Below are 19,916 nucleotides of genomic sequence, written 5' to 3' on the forward strand. Positions count from 1 at the left end.
GACACTCGGTACCATTCACAAGCCCTTGCCTGAGGTTTCTTGTCCAGTTCCTGGGGTCCAGGACTTGGCACCATGCCTCCTAGTGACCCTAGCTGTAGGTACTGTGCTAGATACCCACTCCTCCCAGACTCAGTACTTTGGGCACTTACTTGAGAACCAGATTTATTTCTGATATTTTTTTGTCAGAGTATAAAAAAAGTGAAGGAAAAACAAGGAAGACAAGACAAGAACATTGGATAGACAGTTTAGAGGAGGGAAAGGGGGCAGAGACGGGCCTCTGACTGCAGGCTGACAGCACAAGGTAGGCAGGGTTACTGGAAGCAGCTAGATATGCCAGGGGGTCCCTGGTGGGTAGGGGTACATACAGTATGAGAGGCATCAGGCCAGTTGTCCAAATTTGACTTGGTACCTGCAATGATCAACTTCAAGTCCCAAAGCCAGCTCTTGGCACACAGACTGCAGGCTTAGCCCCACCTGTCCCTGAGATTTTTCAAAGTCCCTGGAGGAGTGGGAAAGGGCAGAAGAATGAGAAGGTGGCTGCTAAGACCACACTTTTTATTCCTCTGCCAGGCAGCACCAGCCCCCAAACACACAGGGAGCGGTTGCTCAGGTGCCTGGTGGCAGATGTGAGGAGAAGACCCTCCAGACAGCCTCTCCTGGAGAAAGCAACAAGAGAAGACGCACAGCAGGACTGCTTCTTGAAGATGGTCTCCAAGAGCCAGGGAGTTAGGAAGATGCTTAAAAGCAAGACTCTTCTAAAGGTAAGGCTAGAAGTCTGCTGAACTTGGTGAGCTGGACAGGGCTGGAGAGCTTGGATGCCACATTTTGTCATTGGGACTTGAGCTCCTTGGGCCTCTTTCTGCCCTTGCCAGTGCCTGGCTGGGTTGGGGCAGTACTGGTGGTCATTGCTCTGAAAAGTGGGCGGAGCCTGCGGGGCCTGGAGCAGGTAGGGCAGGAACACAAGCCAAAGGGAGCCAAGGCAGATTGTCCCACTGTGCCCCTGGCCTGGCAGGGCCCAGGGAGGAAGCAACTGGATGAGTCAAGAGAAAGATGGTCACATGGTGAAGGGAATGTAAATAAACAGACTCCCTAGGAGTCTGGGGCCATTCAAACCTCATTTTGGCTCCAGGAATCTGCCCTGCTTGCTGCTAGCAGCATCAGGAAGTAGGTCTGGGCTTGGGTCCCAGGAGGAGGGGCTACACACAAGCAGTCCCCTCCCCTTCCCCAGGGCACAGCCTGGATTGCCAACCAGAGGCATCTGGAAGTTGTGGTTCTGGTCCTGCCTGTTCACTGGGATGAGTTTAGCCATTGGGGCCTCCTGCCAAGGTCCAAGTGGGGCCCTAGGGCCAGCTCTGCCTCATCCTTGGCTGGGGGCTCCGGTCACAGTGTTGGGGTCTGGGGTCCAAGCCTGGGCAGCAGCTAGAGCATGTTTCCGAAGGAAGCTGTGGGATGGACAGGTGTGAGGAACTGGCCTACCACATCTCAGTCCTTACCAGGGCCTCCAGCCCCCCTCTTCTAGTTACACCACTCACCCTGCACTTTAGGCTTAGTCCCCCTCAGTCCAGCACTTCCGGTCCTCCCACTGACCTTGGCTGAGCAGCTGTAGACTCCGCCCCTCCTCTCGCACCTGCAAGCGGAGCACCTGCTGCAGCACCTCCTGTCTCTGTGCCTCCTGCGCCAGTCCCATCCGCTGCAGCTTCTCTGCATTCAGCCGAAGCAGTGCTCGGCCTGTGGAAAGAGGGAAGAGAGAGGAGGGCCCTAGTGAGGGCAGAAGCCACATTAAGACCACAATAGATGAACTGCGTAGTGAGACCTTGCCTCAGAATGAATTGGGGAAAAAATAGCAGGCAAAGGCAGGGACAAGAAAGAAAGAGGAGAAGGACTGGGAGCTTTGGCCTAGTGGTAGAGTGCTTGTCTAGCATGCACAAAGCACAAAGCCTTGGTTTGATTCCTTGGTACCACATACACAGAAAAATAGCTGGAAGGGTGATGTGACGCAAATAGTAGAGCCCTACGCTTGAGAAAGCCCAAGGACAATGCTCAGGCCCTGGGTTCAAGCCTCAGGACTGGCAATTATATATATAAAGAATGAAAGAAGAGAGGCTAAGTAGAGAAGTATGTGATGAAGTGATTACGCGGGACATAGAGAGACCCACACAGTAAAGACCCAGAAGGACACAGGTAGCCAGTGGGAGAAGATGTTCTCTTGAGCATCCTGGCCCCTCTCTACCCATGGCCTCACCGTACCAGTGATGGCATGCTGGGAGAAGGCCTCAACATAGACGAGGTAGTTGTGGGGACAGTGCTTCTTGAGCCACTTGCAGACATCCTGCTGGCTCCACAAAACCACAGGCCGGGTCAAGCCACCCAGTGAAGGGCTTGTATGGTATAGGCCATAGTGGTCAGAGTACAGACGGCCCTGCAAGGAAGGAGGAATGGCATGTAGAGTGAAGGTAATAGAGCAGAAAGGGCAAATGTTGGGGAAGTGGGGCTGTTGCTCCAGGGCTAGGGCGGTAGCCTTGAGCTGAAGAGCTCAGGGACAGCACACAGGCCCAGAGTTCAAGCCCCATGACCCACAAAAAACAAAAAACCTGGAGAAAGGGCAAGTGTTCAGGTTAGGTAAATGAGTGGGCACCTGGGAAGTCTCTGTGCCAGGCTGCTGAAGAAGCTTGATTGGTCTGCTGCTGGAGGCTCTCTGACTTCGGGAGTCGTGCCATGTGAGGCTTGTGCCTGGTGTCGGAGGCACATGGCAGGGGATGCTCTCAGCTGACACAGTGTGCTCCAGGAGGGTCCGGCAGAAGTTGAAGTGGGCAGTGGCTGTACGCAGGGATGCCCAGTCAGGGTGGCATAGCCAGGGCCAGAGTCTCGTCCCCTGAGAACCAGATCCTTGCCTAGGCCATCTTGCCTCCATCTCTGTGAGGGGAATCACTTTCCTACTAAGGACAACCCAGACCCCTAAAGCAGAAGAAAATATGTGGAGATTTGTGTGTATGCTAGTACAAGGGCTTGAACTCAGGGCCTCACACTTGCTGAGATTTTTTCTGTGGATCATGGGCTTGAATTCTGGGCCCGTCCCTGAGTTCTTCAACTCAAGGCTACCATGCTACCCTTGAGCCAAGCCCCACTTTCCCTTTTCTAGAGGTTACTGGAGATAAGAGTCTCAGTTCTTTTGTGCCCAGGCTGGCTTTAAACCTTGGTTCTTCTATTGCTGAGATGCATTGCTGAGATGCTTTGCTCATGGCTGGTGCTCTATGATTTGAGCCATGCCCTTACAGTCCTCTAGAGGACTCTTCCCCTCTCACCCCCCGTACTCCAAAGATAAAGTGGACATGTCTTTCTTCCTTCCAAGTCTACAGTCCACATTCTTCCCCTCAGTGCTTTGTTTGCTTAGGTTGGAGAACCTGCCTCCCAGGGAATCTTAGACCTATGTTTAGGTAAGGGAAACCACTCCCAGACCCTCCCTGAACTCCTTTGTTCTTGCCTTAGGTTTGCACACAAGCTCACACACTCACAAACCCCATACAGAACTGGGTGCCTACATAGGATGTGTCTTCAAGGAAAAAGCTGGCCCCACTTCCTGAAAGGCCCTTATGGGAAGAGGTCTGGCTGAGGTTGCTGGCACTCATTACCACTGCAAGTACTCAGTTCCAGCAGCCCCGCCTGGTGTTCCAGACTTGACTCTAACCCTGATAATACTTGGCAGCTATGACGGACAAAAAGCCTGAACTCTGGGCAAGCCAGCTACAGGGACTTGCCGCTGGATTTTCCTGCGGTTTCTCCTCCACAGGGCCCATGACACTGTATGGATGCAATCTCTCCTGGGCATGGACTGCTCAACACAGGTGTGGATTACCATCCACACATTTGAGACTCTCTTCCCCCATACCAACTGCATGATACTAGTCATGCTTCAGTGTTATAGTAATTTTTCTTTTTTCTTTCTTCTTCTTTTTTTTTTTTTTGGTGGGTCATGGGGTTTGAACTCTGGACCTGGGTGCTGTCCCTGAGCTCTTCAGCTCAAGGCTACCATCCTACCCCTTGAACCACAGCCCCACTTCCCCTTTTCTAGAGGTTAATTGGAGATAAGAGTCTCAGTTCTTTTGTGCCAGGGCTGGCTTTGAACCTCGATCCTCAGATCTCAGCCTCCCGAGTAGCTGGGATGACAGGGGTGGGCCACCGCGCCTGGTTAGAGTCATTTCTGAGATTACCAATGACCCACGTGAAGGGGTGATTTCTGTATCCCTCAGGTTTGCTGCCCGGGTCTGGATGCACAGAGGCTCTCGGAAGCACTGCAAATGAGTAAAGGAAGGCTGGGTGTCCCGTCTGCCGGTGCACAATGGAAGGTGGGCTCAGGCCCACGCCAGGGCCCTGGCAGGAGCTGGCCCTCCCTTCCCCCGGGGGCTTAGCGATGGTGCACGCCTTAGGCAAGGTTCCCCCGGCTTCAGCGGCTCAGCATCTTCCCTGCCTCCATTGTTACAACTTTGCACTTGGCCCCTGGTGGCACTGAATTTGCTGCGGTTTAAGGTCGGCTACAGGATGCCCCCCTCGCACTGTGGGAAACGATTTAAGCCCCCACTTTCCAAGGTCACCAGTACGGTGGCCTCGGAGCTTCCAGGGGCCTTCCAGGGGCATCCAGGGGAACCAGTCGGACGCCTCGGCCGGGGCGCGCACCTGCCGGCCCCGCCCGTCCCCCGCCACCGAGGTCAGAGTCCCGGGGACAGCGGGGGCAGCCGGCGTGCCCGGCTGGGCGGCGGGCTCGGCCCCGCCTCGGCCCCCCGCTCCCCGAGGAAGAGGGTGGTCCAGCGGGGAGACAGCCCGGGCGCCGGCCCCCGCCCCGCTCCCCGCCGCACAAAGGCCCCTCGACCGCGTTCGGGCCGGGCGCGGAGGGCGCAGGGCCCCGGGGCCGCGGCCGCGCCGCCCCCCCCCCCCCCCGTCCGTCCCCGCTCACCGTCCACATCCCGGCGCTCCCCGAAGCCCCGGCGCACAGCCCCGGCGCGGCCTCGCGGGGGGCTGAGCTTGGGCCTCAGCTCGGTGAACATGGGGCCCGCGGGGGCCGGGCCCGGGCGCACGCCCCTCGCCGGGCGCAGGGCGGCCAGTGTGGCCGGCGGGCAGCGCGCGCGCCGCCCCGCCCCGCCCCGCCGCCCGCTGCGAGCCGCGGCCGGGAGTCCGCGCGGAGGCACCTGCCGCCGAGCTGAGCGGAGGAGCGCAGCCGCGCCGGGCGGGCGGCGGCGGCGGCGGGCGCGCTCTGGGTGCCCCGGGGCGGGCGGCGGCGGCGGGGGCGCGCGGGCTGCCCGCCGAGGGTGTCCGCCGGGACAAAAGGCGCCCGGAGCGCACCTGACGCCAGGGAGCGCGGGGCCCGGGCAGCGCCCACTCCTCCCAGACGCCCGCGTCTGTCCTCGAGTGCCTGGCTTGGCACGCTTCCTCTTGAGCCATGTTTTCGCTATTTATTTTGGAAATGGAGTCTGTCAACTTTTCGGATTGGATTGGCCTGGAGCTGAGATCTTCTAGGTCTTGATCTCCCCAGTAGTTAGGGTCACAGGGGTGTGCCACTGGGCCCCGCTTATTCACTCCTCTCTCTTGCACTCTGTCTTTTCTTTCTTTCCTTTTCTTTGTCTCCTCCTCCTCCTTTCTCCTCTTCTTCTGTTTCTTCTTCTTCTTCTTCTTCTTCTTCTTCTTCTTCTTCTTCTTCCTCCTCCTCCTCCTCCTCCTCCTCCTCCTCTTCCTCCTCCTCCTCCTCCTCCTCCTCCTCCTCCTCCTCCTCCTCCTCTTCTTTCTTCTTCTTCTTGCCAGTCCGGGGGCTTGAGCTCAGGGCCTGAGCACTCATTGTCCTTGAGTGTTCCCAAGGCTAGCATTCTACAGCTTAAGCCACAGCAACACTTCAGCTTTCTCTATGTATGTGGTACGGAGGAATCAAACCTGATTCTTAGCACATGCTAGGCAAGGACCAAGGCCATTAAGCCAAACTCTCCTGCCTTCCCCCCCACCTTTTTTTCTGCTAGTTGGTTTGACGTCAGAGCCTAAGCCCTGTCCTGAGCAAGGCTAGCATTCTGATCCTTGAGCCACTGCTCCACTTCTGGCTTTTTTAGGATTAACTGGAGATAAGAATCTCATTGACTTTCCTGCCCAGGCTGGCCTTGAATCTCAATTCTCAGATTTCAGCTTCCTGAGTAGCTACGATTACAGGTGTTTAGACACCAGCACCTGGCATTCTGTTGATCTCTTAGGAGGCCTCTCACTCAAATGAGCTCCTTCTTCCCCAGAGAAACTCTTAACTCTGGCTTAGTGTCCAGGGCAAGGAGAGAGGACATCAGTACTCAGTAACTGAAAGGGGATTGGATTGAGGAGAAGAGGGAAAAAAAAGTGCCAAGGGTTGCGGAAGTGGAAGTGAAATATTTTGTCCCCCACTAAGATGCCATAGAAAGTCAGACAATGGTGGTCTACACCTATAATCCTAGCTATTTTGGAGGTTGAGAGCTGAGGGTCATGGTTTTGAATGTTAGTGAAAAATGTTGGTGTGACTTTTATCTCCAATGAACAAGCTTAAAAAAAAAAAGGCAGAAGTGGAGGTGTGGCTTCAGTAGTAAAGTGTTAGAGCACCAGTCTTGAGAGAAAAAGCCAGGGGAGAATGCAGGCCCTGAGTTCAAGGTCCAGTGCCAGCACACACAAACGCACATGACCAATCAGACAGCTGCCGCTGTCTTATGGATGCTTCTGGCTTTCACTTGCAATCCTAATTAATCAGGAAGTTGAGATCTGAGGATTACAATTTGAAGCCTGCCTGGGTAGACATGTCCATGAGACTCTTCTATCCAATTTACCAACAAAAATCAAGAAGTAGGGGGGAGGGCAGGAGTGTAGCCTAGTAGCAGAGTGCTCACCTAGCATGCATGAAGCCCTGGGTTCGATTCCTCAGTACCACATACACAGAAAAAGCCAGAAGTGGTGCTGTGGCTCAAGTGGCAGAGAGCTAGCCTTGAACATAAACGTGTTCAAGGACAGTGCCCAGGTCCTAAGTTCAAGCCCCAGGCAAAACCAAACCAAACCCAGAAGTGGAGTTGTGGTCCAAGTGGTAGAGCACCAGCCTTGAGTGAAAAAGGGCGGTGTTCAGTGTTCAAGCTACAGTACTAGCACAAAAAGAGGGAGAATGACCAGATTGCAGCTGGCTATTTTGCTTGCTCTGCCCAGGACGCCGGCTGTCTCTCCCTAGAGGCAGGTGAAGATAACAGGTGTCTGCCGCACATGGACCCACAAACACGTGAAGACTACGGCGCATCTGAGTCCCCCCCAAACACGCTGGGGCCACCCGACATTGCCCACGTCCTGAAGTGCCGGCCGTGGGGCCTGAACCCGGGTCCCAGGGCTAGGGGAGGCGCTTGTTGCGCAGCTGTGCGCACAGGGCCTGCAGAGGAAGGTTCACGTAGTCAGTCGGGCTGGAAGTACGAGGGCCAGCTCGGAAGCAGGACCAGCGCGCCGCCCAGGGCCTGGACGCGGGTCTGGCTCGGAGCAGGCAGGCACCGGGGCTCAGCTCGGGCCTCCGGTTAGGCTGGCGGCGGGGCGGGGCGGGGCGGGGCGGAGCCACGGCGGGGGCGGGGCCGGGCCCCCTTTGCTTGCCTGTGGTCCTCCTGGCCACTCGAGGGCGCTCCCGCATCTGAGCCCGCTCCAGGTGCGCCCCGCAGGAGCGTCCGGAAGCGCGCGGGGGCGGGGCACCCGCGATTTCCGCCCGGGAGTCCCGGTGGGCGGGGCTCTGCGCTGGATTGCTTCCGGAGCGCGGGTGAGGCGGCTGCCGCGACGCTTCTTGCGGCGACCCCGCGACGATTCGACGCCTCGGCGCCGGCCGGTGCTTTCATCTCCTCCTCGGTCTTGCTTGTCGCCTTGGCTATGAACAAGAAGAAGAAACCGTTCCTGGGCATGCCCGCTCCGCTCGGATACGTTCCGGGGCTGGGCCGGGGGTGAGGCCCGGGGCTGCCGCGGGCGGGGCGGCGGGCCGGGCGGTGGGGTCCCGGTGCAGCGCCCCTCGGCGGGCGGGCGGGCGCCCCGGGCTCTCCAGCCCGCGAGGCTAAGCCAGGCAGCGCTCCTGGCCCCGGAGTTCGGGCACCCAGGACGGCCGTCGCCGTAGGTGAGGCCCGACGCTCGCCTCCGCCCGGTCCCCGCCGTGCGGGGCTGGTCAGTGTAGGGGTCGGGCTCAGCCCTCGGGGTCACGGGGAAGCTGGAGAGCAGGCGCGCCAGGTCTGCCGTGCATAGTGGTATTGGAAACGGCACAATGCACACGGGACTTCCCATGTCCCTAGGGGTCTGCACTACAGCTTAGTGCTTGTGTCAGTAAGAGAATAATTGGAGTCCTGGAGAGCCGGGGACTTGCAGAGTGCAGGGGAAGTCATACATGGCACAGTAGGGTAGAGGAAAAGCATGGTTTTCTGTGTGTGTGAGAGAGTAGTTGTGAGACTTGAACTCAGGGCCTGGGCGCCGTCTGAGCCTTTTTGTGCTTACGGCTAGCACCCTATCACTTTAGCCACAACACCACCTCCAGGTTTTTTTTTTTTGTTGTTGTTGTTTTTGTCCATCATGGGGCTGGGAAAAAAAAAAAAAAAGCTGGCTGTGGTGTTGCATGCCAGTACTCAATGAGGAGAGTGAGGCAGGAGTGTCACGAGTTGGAGACCAGCCTGGGTTACACCTTTAAAAAGTCAGGTGTGGTGGCTCATGCCTGTAAATCTAGTTACTCAGGAGGCTGAGATCTGAAGATTGCAGTTCAAAGCCAGCCTGGGCACTAAAGACTAAAATCCAGTGAGACTCATCTCCAATTAACTGCTAAAAAACCAGAAGTGGTGCTGTGGCTCAAGGGGTAGGGTGGTAGCATTGAGCTGAAGAGCTTATGGACAGCACTCAGGCCACAGAGTTCAAGCCCCATGACCAACCATAAAAAAAAGACTGGAATAGCATCAAGTGGAATGTGGGGCAAGTGGATTGGATCTTCAAGAGTTCAAAGGGGCTCTTTGTATTAGGCTAGAGTTCCTATAGGCTTTGGAGAGGCAGCGACTAAGGATTGTCTCAATCAGAGCTGTGTTTTAGGAAGAATCACCCAGCAGGTAAGGATGGCTATATTTCTAGCTATGGTGGGTGTTATGGTCTAGGAAGGGGAGATTGGAGGTGGAAACAGTAGTACTTAGAGACAGAATGGAGAAGACTGAAGAGCGAGGCAAAAATGATGTCATGGTGCCTGCCTTAGTGTTTGATATGGTATTACTGCTAACAACCGAATAGCCTAGAGCAGCTAGCTACTAGGTTTGAAAAGGATGAACTTAGTTTGGACCTGGTTGAAAGTTGGAAGATCAGGCTCATCAGGTAGTTGGAAATATGAGGCTGGACCTTGAAAGAAAGAAAGTCTGAAGACCTGGAAATCACATAGAGGAGAAATGTGGATACCTTGGGGTGGACAGCAATTGTCAAGGTAGATGAAGTGTTCAGGCAAGTAGTGTTAGGCAGCATGGCTTGAGAACAGCGTTTTCCATCACCAGAAGGTTTGGGGCTTCCCAGAGGGGTAATACAAAGAGGTGTTATTAAGTGGTGACTAGTGGTGGAGGAGGATCAGGCTCACCCAGATAACAAATGTCTTGGGCCTCTTGTAGTGCCACAGGCTTCACCACTCGGTCAGATATTGGACCTGCTCGTGATGCGAATGATCCTGTGGATGATCGACATGCCCCACCAGGCAAGAGAACTGTGGGGGACCAGATGAAGAAAAACCAGGCTGCTGATGATGACGATGAGGATCTAAACGACACTAACTATGATGAGGTGACTTCATGGCTGCGCCTACCAGTTAATAGAAGGACTGACCTAGTCTCTGTGCTGAAGGCCTTAGATTCATGGAACATCTTTAGCAGTTTGAGAGAGAGGAGTAGTAAAAATCCAAAGGAAAAAAATCCCCTGAAGAAAAATGGGATCTGGGCACCGGTGGCTCACACTTGTAAGCTACTAAGGAGGCTGAGATCTGAGGATCGTGGTTCAAACCCAGTTTGGGCACTAAATTCCATGAGACTTTTTTTTTCTTATGTATGTGGTACCAAGGAATCGAACCTGCGTCTTCGTGCATGCAAGGCAAGCACTCTACTACTAGGCCAAACTCCCAGCCCTCCATGAGACTCTTATATCCAATTAATCACCAGAAAACTGGAAGTGGTGCTGTGGCTCAAACAAATAGGGTAGTAGTCTTGAGCTGAAGTGATCAGGGACAGCGTCCAGGCCCAGAATTCAAGCCCCAGGACTGACAAAAAAAAAGGGTGTGTGTGTGGGGGAGCAGAAGTGTGGCCTAGGGGTAGAGTGCCTAGCATGCATGAAACCCTCCGTTCAATTTTTTTTTTTTTTTTTTTGCTAGTCCTGGGGCTTGAACTCAGGGTCTAAACACTGTCCTTGGGCTTTCCTTAAGGCTAGCATTCTACCACTTGAGTCACAGCACTGCTTCCAGCTTTTTCTTTTTTTCTTTTGTGGGTCCTGGGGCTTGAACTTGGCCTGGGTGCTGTCCCTGAGCTCTTCAGCTCAAGGCTACCACCTTGCCCTTGAGCCAAGTCCCATTTCCTGTTTTCTAGGGGATAATTGGAGATAAAAGTCTCAGGTTCTTTTATGCCCAGGCTGGCTTTGAACCTTGATCCTCAGATCTCAGCCTCCTGAATAGCTAGGATTTATAGGCATGAGCCACTGCATTCGGCACTTCCAAGCACTTCCAGCTTTTTCTAAGTATGTTACCGAGTAATCATACCTGGATCTTTGTGCATTGCTAGGCAAGCACTACCACCAGGCCAGACTCCTGGCCTAGTTCAATTCTTTGGTATCCCATACACAGCAAAAGGTAGATGTGGTGCTGTGGTTCAAGTCCTGAGAAAGCTCAAGGACAGTGCCCAAGTTCTGATTGCAAGTCCTGGGACTGGCAAAAGGCAAAACAAAAAAAAAGAGGAGGTGAGGGGAGGGAAAGTGGGGCAAAAACATAGGAAGGGGCAATCTTGTTCAAGAAATAATCAACCTACTGCCTGATGAATGTAACTGTAACTCCTCTGTACATCACCCCAATAATAAATGAAAAAAATTTAAAATTCTCTCTTTTTGCCAGTCTCAGGGCTTGAACTAAGGTTCTAAGTACTGTCCTTGGGCTTTCTCAAGGTCTAGTGCTCTACCACTTGAGCCACAGGACTCCTTCTGGCTTTCTTTCTTTTTTTTTTTTTTGCCAGTCCTGGGCTTGAGCTCAGGGCCTGAGTACTGTCCTTGGACCTTCTCAAGGCTAGAGCTCTACCACTTCTGGCTTTTTTCCATGTATGTGGTACCGAGGAATCGAACCTGGGTCTTCGTGCATGCTAGGCAAGCAGTCTACCACTAGGCCAAACTCCCAGCCCTACTTCTGGCTTTCTTTTTTATGTATGTGGTACCAAGGAATTGAACCCAGGTTTTTGTGCATGCTAGGCAAACACTCTTACCACTAGGCCAAACTCCTGGCCCAAGAAGCCACTTTTTTTTCCCTTACAAAAGAGATATACTTTGAAGGTCAAAATACTGCTACCTTGGTATTTTGTTTTGTTCCCTTTTTCTTTCCAGTCCTGGGGCTTGAAGGACCTGGGCACTGTCCCTGAGCTTTTCAGTTCTAGGCTAGCACTCTATCACCTGAGGCACAGCTCCACTTCTACCCTTTTGGAGATAAGAGTCTTAAGACTTTCCTGCTCTGGCTGGTGTGTACAGTAATCCCCAGGTGTCAGCCTCCTGAGTACCAGCTAGAACTACAGGTGCAAGCCACCACCACCCTGCCAGTTCCACTATCTTTTATTTCCCTGATGCTTGAGGCATGTTAGTCAGCTGCTGTAGAGTAGCCCTTATTTTAGGATTGTTTTATGGAAAACATAATTAGCAAGTGATTACAACCAGGTATTTTCTCTGTTATTGGTTGGGATTGTGTTAGAGGGGATATTAAAAGTGTTGTTTGGTTTTTAGTTTAATGGCTATGCTGGAAGCCTCTTCTCAAGTGGACCTTATGAAAAAGATGATGAGGAAGCAGATGCTATTTATGCAGCTCTGGATAAAAGGATGGATGAAAGAAGAAAAGAAAGAAGGTAAATTATCCACCTTACAAGAACATTTTTGTTTCAACTTATTTTCAACCCCTCAGTATTGTCCAAAAATAAAAATAAAGATTAATATTTTTTTTTTAAATGTCTGTCCTAGGGCTTGAACTCAGAACCTAAGCACTGTTACTTAAGTTTTTCTCTTGAATCTGGTGCTCCACCACTTGAGCCACAACTCAACTGCCATCTTTTTTTTTTTTTTTTGCCAGTCCTGGGCTTGAGCTCAGGACCTGAGCACTGTCCTTGGACTTTCTCAAGGCTAGAGCTCTACCACTTGAGCCTCAGCGCCACTTATGGCTTTTTTTCTATGTATGTGGTACCGAGAAATCGAACCCGGGTCTTCATGCATGCTAGGCAAGCACTTTAACTACTAGGCCAAACTCCTGGCCCATCTTGTGCTTTTCTTAAGGCTAGCATTCTGCCACTTGAGGCACAGCACCACTTCCAGCCTTTTTCTATGTATTTGGTACTGAGGAATCGAACCTGGGTCTTCGTGCATTCTAGGCGGGCACTCTACCACTAGGCCAAACTCCCTACCCAACTTCCACCTTTTTGATGGTTAATTGAAGATAAGAGTCTCACTGACTTTCCTGCCCAGGCTGGCTTTGCACTTTGAAATTCAGATCTCAGTTGACTTAGTAGCGTAACCAACAAAGATAATTTAATGGCTGGTGCTGTGGCTCATGACTGAAATCCTAAATACTCAGGAGACAGATCTGGAACATCATATATTTTGAAGCCAGCCAGGGTGGAAAAGTTGGAGTGCCTCCAATCTCAAACATAAGCAGCTGTGTGCATGTCTTAAATGCTAGTGCAGTAGCCAAGCAAGCAAGCTGAACAAGCAAGTTACCTTGTGCTTAAACTCCAGTACGAGCATTAAAAAAAAAAAAAAAAAAAATAGGGCTTAGTGGCAGAGTGCCTGCCTAGCATGCATGAAGCCCTGGATTCGGTTCTTCAGTATCACAAACAGGAAAAGGTGGAAGTAGTGCTGTGGCTCAAGTGGTACAGGGCCTGGCTGGGAGTGTGGCCTAGTGGTGGTAGAGTGCTTACCTAGCATTCACAAAGCCCTAGGTTGGATTCCTTGGTACCAGATACACAGAAAAAGCCAGAAATGGTGGTGTGACTTAAGTGATGGAGCATTAGCATTGAGAAAGCCCAAGAACAGTGCCTAGGCCCTGAGTTCAAGCCCCAGGCTTGACAAAAGAGACTACTCTGCTCAATTTTTCTTTTCTTCTTTTTCTTTTTTTTCTTTTTTGCCAGTCCTGGGCTTGAGCTCAAGGCCTGAGCACTATCCTTGAACTTTCTCAGGGCTAGAGCACTAGCCCTTGAATCTCAGCACCACTACTGGCTTTTTTCTATGTATGTGGCACCAAGGAATCGAACCCCTGTCTTCATGCATGCTAGGCAAACACTCTACCACTAGGTCAATCTCCTGGCTCTTTGCTCAGTTTTTCTTTGTATTGGTGTATTGGTATTGGGACTTGAACACAAGACCTCATATTTAGCTCTTTTTCTTTCTTTCCTTCCTTTCCACCAGTCCTAATGCTTGAACTCAGGGCCTGAGCTTTGACCTTGAACATTTTTTGCTCAAGGCTAGTGCTCTGAAACTTGAGCCACATCACCACTTCTAGCTTTTTCTGAATATGTGGTACCAGGGAATCGTACCCAGAGTTTTGTGCATGCTAGGTGAGCACTCTACCACTAGGCTACACTCAGCTTTTTCTTTTTCTACTCATCCTTTGTGCTCTCCCACTTAAGCCATGCCTTCAATTCTGACTTTTTTTTTTTTTTTTTTCTTTCCAGACCCAGTCTTGAGCTCAAGGCCTGAGCACTGTCCTTAGGCTTTCTCAAGGCTAGAGAGTTCTACCACTTGAGCCACAGCACCTCTTCCAGATTTTTCTATGTATGTGGTAGTGAGGAATTGAACCTGGGCCTTCATGCATGCCAGGCAAGCACTCTACCACTAGGCCAAACTCCCAGCCCGGCTTTTTCATTTATACCTGGCACTCTACTACTTGACCCATACCTCTGGTTTGTTAGTTTTTTTTGGGGGGGGGGGGAGGGAGACTGGCAGTCCTGGAGCTTGAATTCAGGGCCTAGACACTATCATGAGTTTGAGCCACAGCTCTACTTAATTCTGGCTTTTTAGTGATTAATTGGAGATCCTCAGATTTCAGCCTCCTGAGTAGTTAGGATTACAGGCATGAGCCACTACCCGGTGCCTCTATTTCCCCCCCTACCCCCCAATTGCAGATAAGAATCTCTGATTTGCCTGGGCTTTCTCTGAACCATGGTCCTCATCTTAGCTTTTCAAGTAGCTAGGATTATTGTGAGCCACCAACACACAACTTCTGGCCTCCTTTTGGTGGGGCTGGAGCAATAATAAGATTGAACTAAGATTTGCTAGACAGGCATTCTCCCACATACGCCGCAACACCTCCAGCCTTTTTGCTTTAGTTATTTAGCCTCTAGAGTAACTAGCATTATGGATGTGGGCCACTGGTGCCCAGCTGTGTTTTTGATGATTTTGGTACTCAAACCTAAAGCTTTCTGTATATTCAGTAAGTACTTTATTGTTACCTTTTTTTTTTTTTTGTGGGTTATGAGGCTTGAACTTGAACTGTGCTCTGTCCCTGAGCTCTTCAGCTCAAGGCTACTGCCTCATCCCTGGGCCTGGGTGCTGTCTCTGAGCTCTTCAGCTCAATGCTATACCACCCTACCCCTGGGCCTGGGCTTTGGCCATGAGCTCTTCAGCTCAAGGCTACTGCCCTACCACTTGACCCACAGCTCCATGTATAGTTTTCTAGTGGTTAATTGGAGATAAGAGTCTCATGGACTTTAGTGTCTGGGGTAGCTTCGATCCATGATCCTAAGATCTCAGCCTCCTGAGTAGCTAGGATTACAGGCCTAAGCCACCATACCAGGTATCTCAGTCTCTTAAAGAGCTAGGGTTTCAGACATGAGCCATGGGTGCATGGCTCCACTTCTTATTTTCTGGTGGTTAATTGGAGATAAAGTCTCATGGACTTTCCTTGCCAGAATGTAGCTAGGACTGTAGGCTTTGTGTTTTACTTAAAAAAATTGATTTTAAGACTGGGTGTCTCACATCCATAATCCTAGTTTGTCAGGAAACTGAGCTCTGAGGATTGTGTTTCAAAGCCAGGCCCAGGCAGAAAATCCTCTTATCTCCAGTTAATCACCAAAATAAAAACCTGAAGTAGAGACGTGGCTCAAAGCTCCGGGAATGCTCCTAGGCTCTGAGTTTAGGCCCCAGAACCCCTCCCCCCCAAAAAAAAAATTTTATTTAACTCCTTTGTGATTGTTTTAAAGTAACATAGATAGATGTAGAAAATCACATTTTTTTAGGTGACTCAGTAATATTATTTTACTATATTATTTTTTGTGATTACCTTATAACAAACTAACTTTGCTTTAGAATGGACTCCAGTATTTCTAATATATGTACATGTTTTATTACCTAGAGAGCAAAGAGAGAAAGAAGAGATTGAGAAATACCGAATGGAACGTCCTAAAATCCAGCAGCAGTTTTCTGATCTTAAGGTAAGCGGAGAAGCTGACATGCTAGTTCTTATGCACTTAATCATTAAGTAGCAGAGTTGGGCACTAGAGGCTCAAGCCTGTAATCCTAGCTATTCAGGATGTTTGAGATCTGAGGATTACCACTGGAAGGTAAACCAAGAAGGAAAGTCCTATGAGATTCTTTATTTCTGATTATCAAAAAAGCCAAAAGTGGAGCTGTAGCTCAAATGATAGAGTGCTAACCTTGAACAAAAAAAAATGATATACAGCGGAGTGTGGTGGCTCACACCTATAATCCTAGCTACTCCTTGAGGAGGATGAGATCTGAGGATTGCTGTTCAAAATCAGCTCAGGCACTAAAGTCAGGCACTAAAGTCGGAGAGACTCTTATCTCCAGTTAACCAACAGAAAACCGGGAGTGGTACTGCCTTCTCCTTCTTCTCCTTCTCCTTCTCCTTCTCCTTCGTGTATATGTGGGTCATGGGGTTTGAACTCGGCCTTGGCGCTGTCCCTGAGCTCTTCAGCTCAAGGCTACCACCCTGCCCTTGAGCCAAACCCCACTTCCCATTTTCTAGAGGTTGATTGGAGATAAGAGTCTTAGGTCCTTTTGTGCCTGAGAGCTGGCTTTGAACCTTGATCCTTAGCCTCCTGAGTAGCTAGGATTATAGGCGTGAGCCACTGGGCCAGGCCCAGAGTTTTTGTTTTTGTTTTTGGCAATCCTGGGCTTGAACTCAGGGCCTGGGCACTGTCCTTGGACATTCTGAAGGTGCTTTACCACTTGAGCCATGGCACCACTTCCAGCTTTTTCTGTATATGTATTACTCAGGAATTAAAGCCAGGGCTTTGTGCATGCTAGGCAAGCACTAGTGAGGCTACACTCCCCGTCCTACAATTTTTTTTTTTTTTTTGTCAATCATGGGACGACTTGAACTCTGGGCCTGGGTGCTGTCCCTGAGCTCTTCAGTTCAATGCTACTGCCCTACCTCTTCCACTTACAGCACCACTTCCAGTTTTCTGGTGGTTAATTGGAGATAAGAGTCTCATGGGCTTTAGTGCCCAGGCTGGCTTTGAACAGCTATCCTTAGATCTCAACCTCCTCAGTAGCTATGATTACAGGCGTGAGCAACCATGCCGGCCTAACAATTTTTTTTTTTTCTTTTTTTTGCCAGTCCTGGGCTTGAGCTCAGGGCCTGAGCACTGTCCTTGGACTTTCTCAAGGCTAGAGCTCTACCACTTGAGCCTCAGCACCACTTCTGGCTTTTTTCTATGTATGTGGTACCAAGGAATCGAACCCGGGTCTTCGTGCATACTAGGCAAGCACTCTACCACTAGGCCAAACTCCCGGCCCCATAACATTTTTTTTATTGTTATTATAAAGGTTATATTTAGAGGGTTAATGTGTTTTTGTTGTTGTTGTTGTTTGGTCTGTCATGGGATTTGAATTCTGGGCCTGTGTGCTATGCCTGAGCTCTTCAGCTCTAGGCTAGTGCTCTACCACTTTGAGCCAAAGGGCCACTTCTGGTTTTCTGATGGTTAATTGGAAATAAGAGTCTCGTGGACTTTTGTACCCAAGCTGGCTTGAACTGTGATCCTAAGATCTCAGCCTTCTGGGTAGTTAGAATTACAGGCATGAAACTCAGTGTCTTGCTATATTATCTTTAAGTAGTTGTACAGAGGAGTTGGTATTCAACAAAGTGTTCATGAATATATCTTGATTAAAATTAACCCTTTCATCATTCTCCCCATTCTACTATCTTTCTATCTTTGGTGGTACTGGGGTTTGAACTCAAGATCTTAAGCTTGCTAATTAGGCCTTTTGCTGCTTGAGCTATACCCCTATCCCTACTTTAGTTCTTTGTTTTGCCAGTCCTGGGGCTTGAACTTAGGGCCTGGGTACTGTCCTTGGACACATTTTGCTCAAGGCTAGCGCTCTGCCACTTGAGCCATAGCACCACTTCCAGCTTTTTCTGTGTGTATGTGATACCCAGGAATTGAACCCAGGGCTTCATGCATGCTAGGGGAGCACTCTACCACTAGGTTATGCTTGCAACCCTGCTTTAGTTCTTTTTAAGACAGGAGAGACTGTAGTCCGGAAGTGACCATAATCTTTATTGATCTGTGAAATCCTGAAGGCAATTAATGTTTTGGGGCTATGTGTTTCCAGAGGAAGTTGGCAGAAGTCACAGAAGAAGAGTGGCTGAGCATCCCAGAGGTTGGTGACGCCAGAAACAAACGCCAAAGGAATCCACGCTATGAGAAGCTGACCCCTGTTCCCGATAGTTTCTTTGCCAAACATTTACAGACTGGAGAGAACCACACTTCTGTGGATCCTCGACAAACTGTAAGCATCTGGATAGGAGGTGGATGGGGCTTCTTCAGTGTAGTTGGAAAATGCCTGCTGGGAACTGTAGAGGATATTAGTGCTTCTATAGTTCAGTCTCCATAGCTGTGCCTATCAGGCCACAGTGGGACCTTTCAGAGCAAGTAAATTTTATTTTCTTTTTGGTGGTCCTAGAATTGAGCTCAGGACCCTATCCTTGTTAGGCAGGTGTTTTTCTGCCTGGCATGTTGGGACCTTGCTAACTGTTTGCCTGGGTTGAACTCAAACTATATAATCCTTGCAATCTCCACCTCCCAAGTAACTTGGATTACAGGCATGGGCTGTAATCTAGTAAATTCTTAAAACTGTAAACTAGTGAGGAGGCAAAAAGTTCTTCAGCATGACTATGCAACTCAGTATTCTGTCTTTTCTCTAGCAATTTGGAGGTCTTAACACTCCATACCCAGGTGGCCTGAACACCCCATACCCAGGTGGCATGACACCTGGATTGATGACGCCTGGTACAGGGGAGCTGGACATGAGGAAGATTGGCCAAGCCAGAAATACTCTGATGGACATGAGACTGAGCCAGGTGAGGATTTGTCATGTATTTTTTTTTTTTTTTTTGCCAGTTGTGGGGCTTGAACTGGGCCTGAACACTGTCCTTGGACTTTTTCTCAAGGTTAGAGCTCTACCCTTAAGCCACAGCACCACTTCCAGCTTTTTTTTTTTTTTCATTTTTTTTCTATGTATATGGTATCAAGGAATCAAACCCTGGTCTTTGTGCATGCAAGGCAAGCACTCTACCATTGGGCCAAACTCCTGGTCCTGTCATGCATTTTCTTACAAGTGGTATTTAAAAAATTTTATTGTCAGATAAAACTACTATAAGGTTTTTTTTTTTTTTTTTTCCAGTTTTGGGACTTATACTCAGGGCCTAAGCATTGTCCTGGGCTTTCTCAAGGCTAGAGTTCCACCACTTGAGCCATAGCAACACTTCTGGCTTTTTCCTTTGCGTGTGGTACCAAGGAATTGAACCTGGGTCTTCATGCATGCTGGGCAAGCACTCTACCACTCGGCCAAACTCCTGGCCCCTATAGTTGTTTTTAAAAACCTAATGAAAGGTAGGTTCTGGTGGCTCTTGCCTGTAATCCTACCTACTCAGGAGGCTAAGATCTCAGGATCAAGGTTCAAATCCAGCCCAGGCAGGAGTGTCTATGAGACTCTTAATCTCCAATTAACCACCCAGAAACTGTCCCCGAAGCGGCTCAGGGACAGCCCCCAAGCCCAGAGTTCAAACCCTAAGACCAGTTCCCTCCCTCCCCCCCTCAAAAAAAAGATGAATTTTCTCATTTCTCTTTTGAATTTGTTCATTTTTAGTTTCTTTTTGCAATGTTGGAAAATTACACCCAGTGCCTTGTGTACTCTACGCAAGATTCTACAATTACACTACCTCCTAACCTTCATTAGGTGTTTTTTTTTATTGTTTTCTTGTTGGTCGTAGGGCTTGAACTCTGTGCCTTAGTGCTATCCCTGAGCTTTTCAGCTCAAGGCTAGTGCTCCATCACTTGAGCCACAGCCTCACTTCTGGTTGCTCAGCCGTTGACTGGAGACAAGTCTCACAGGGACTTTTCTTCCGTGGCTGGCTTTGAATCACAATCCTTAGATCTCAGCCTCCTGAGTATGTAGGATTACAGATATGAGCCACTAGCTCCTGGCAAATTCATCTTTTGTTAAGTGCTTTGTCAAGAAAAGACAACCTGTCCTGGTATAAAGAGATATTGAAGGACCGGGAGTTTGGCCTAGTGGTAGAGTGCTTGCCTAGCATCCACGAAGACCCAGGTTCGATTCCTCGGTACCACATACATAGAAAACAGCCAGAAGTGGTGCTGAGGCTCAAGTGGTAGAGCTCTACCATTGAGAAAGTCCAAGGACAGCACTCAGGCACTGAGCTC

General features: G+C 50.3%; 2 protein-coding genes across 4 annotated transcripts in view; one reads left to right on the plus strand and one right to left on the minus strand.

The window, feature by feature from the left end:
* Positions 1–68: 68 nt before the first annotated feature.
* The window catches only part of Prpf6 (pre-mRNA processing factor 6), a 52,882-nt gene continuing 33,034 nt past the window's right edge, over positions 69–19,916 (plus strand). For 2 of the 3 annotated variants that reach the window (XR_016538691.1, XM_090352670.1), the window contains exons 1-6: positions 7,750–7,949; positions 9,624–9,792; positions 11,971–12,089; positions 15,584–15,662; positions 17,806–17,982; positions 18,398–18,553. Coding sequence is in view for 2 of the 3 variants with exons in the window: in XM_090352670.1 (XP_090208796.1) it covers positions 7,879–7,949; positions 9,624–9,792; positions 11,971–12,089; positions 15,584–15,662; positions 17,806–17,982; positions 18,398–18,553 (771 nt within the window). In the remaining variant the exon portion in view is untranslated. Of the gene's footprint in view, positions 302–570; positions 762–7,749; positions 7,950–9,623; positions 9,793–11,970; positions 12,090–15,583; positions 15,663–17,805; positions 17,983–18,397; positions 18,554–19,916 lie in introns of those variants that run through there. The other variant, XM_090352671.1, reaches the window with a different exon arrangement.
* Positions 150–5,074, minus strand: Samd10 (sterile alpha motif domain containing 10). Its single transcript, XM_090352672.1, is given in 7 exon segments — positions 150–1,161; positions 1,163–1,345; positions 1,347–1,442; positions 1,628–1,728; positions 2,248–2,419; positions 2,636–2,817; positions 4,949–5,074. Coding segments are annotated over 7 exon segments (879 nt in total). The 5' UTR covers positions 5,040–5,074; the 3' UTR covers positions 150–1,107.

This window comes from Megascapheus bottae, chromosome 18 (genome assembly GCF_031878675.1).
Source record: "Megascapheus bottae isolate mThoBot1 chromosome 18, mThoBot2.hap1, whole genome shotgun sequence".
Classification (NCBI taxonomy): domain Eukaryota; kingdom Metazoa; phylum Chordata; class Mammalia; order Rodentia; family Geomyidae; genus Megascapheus; species Megascapheus bottae.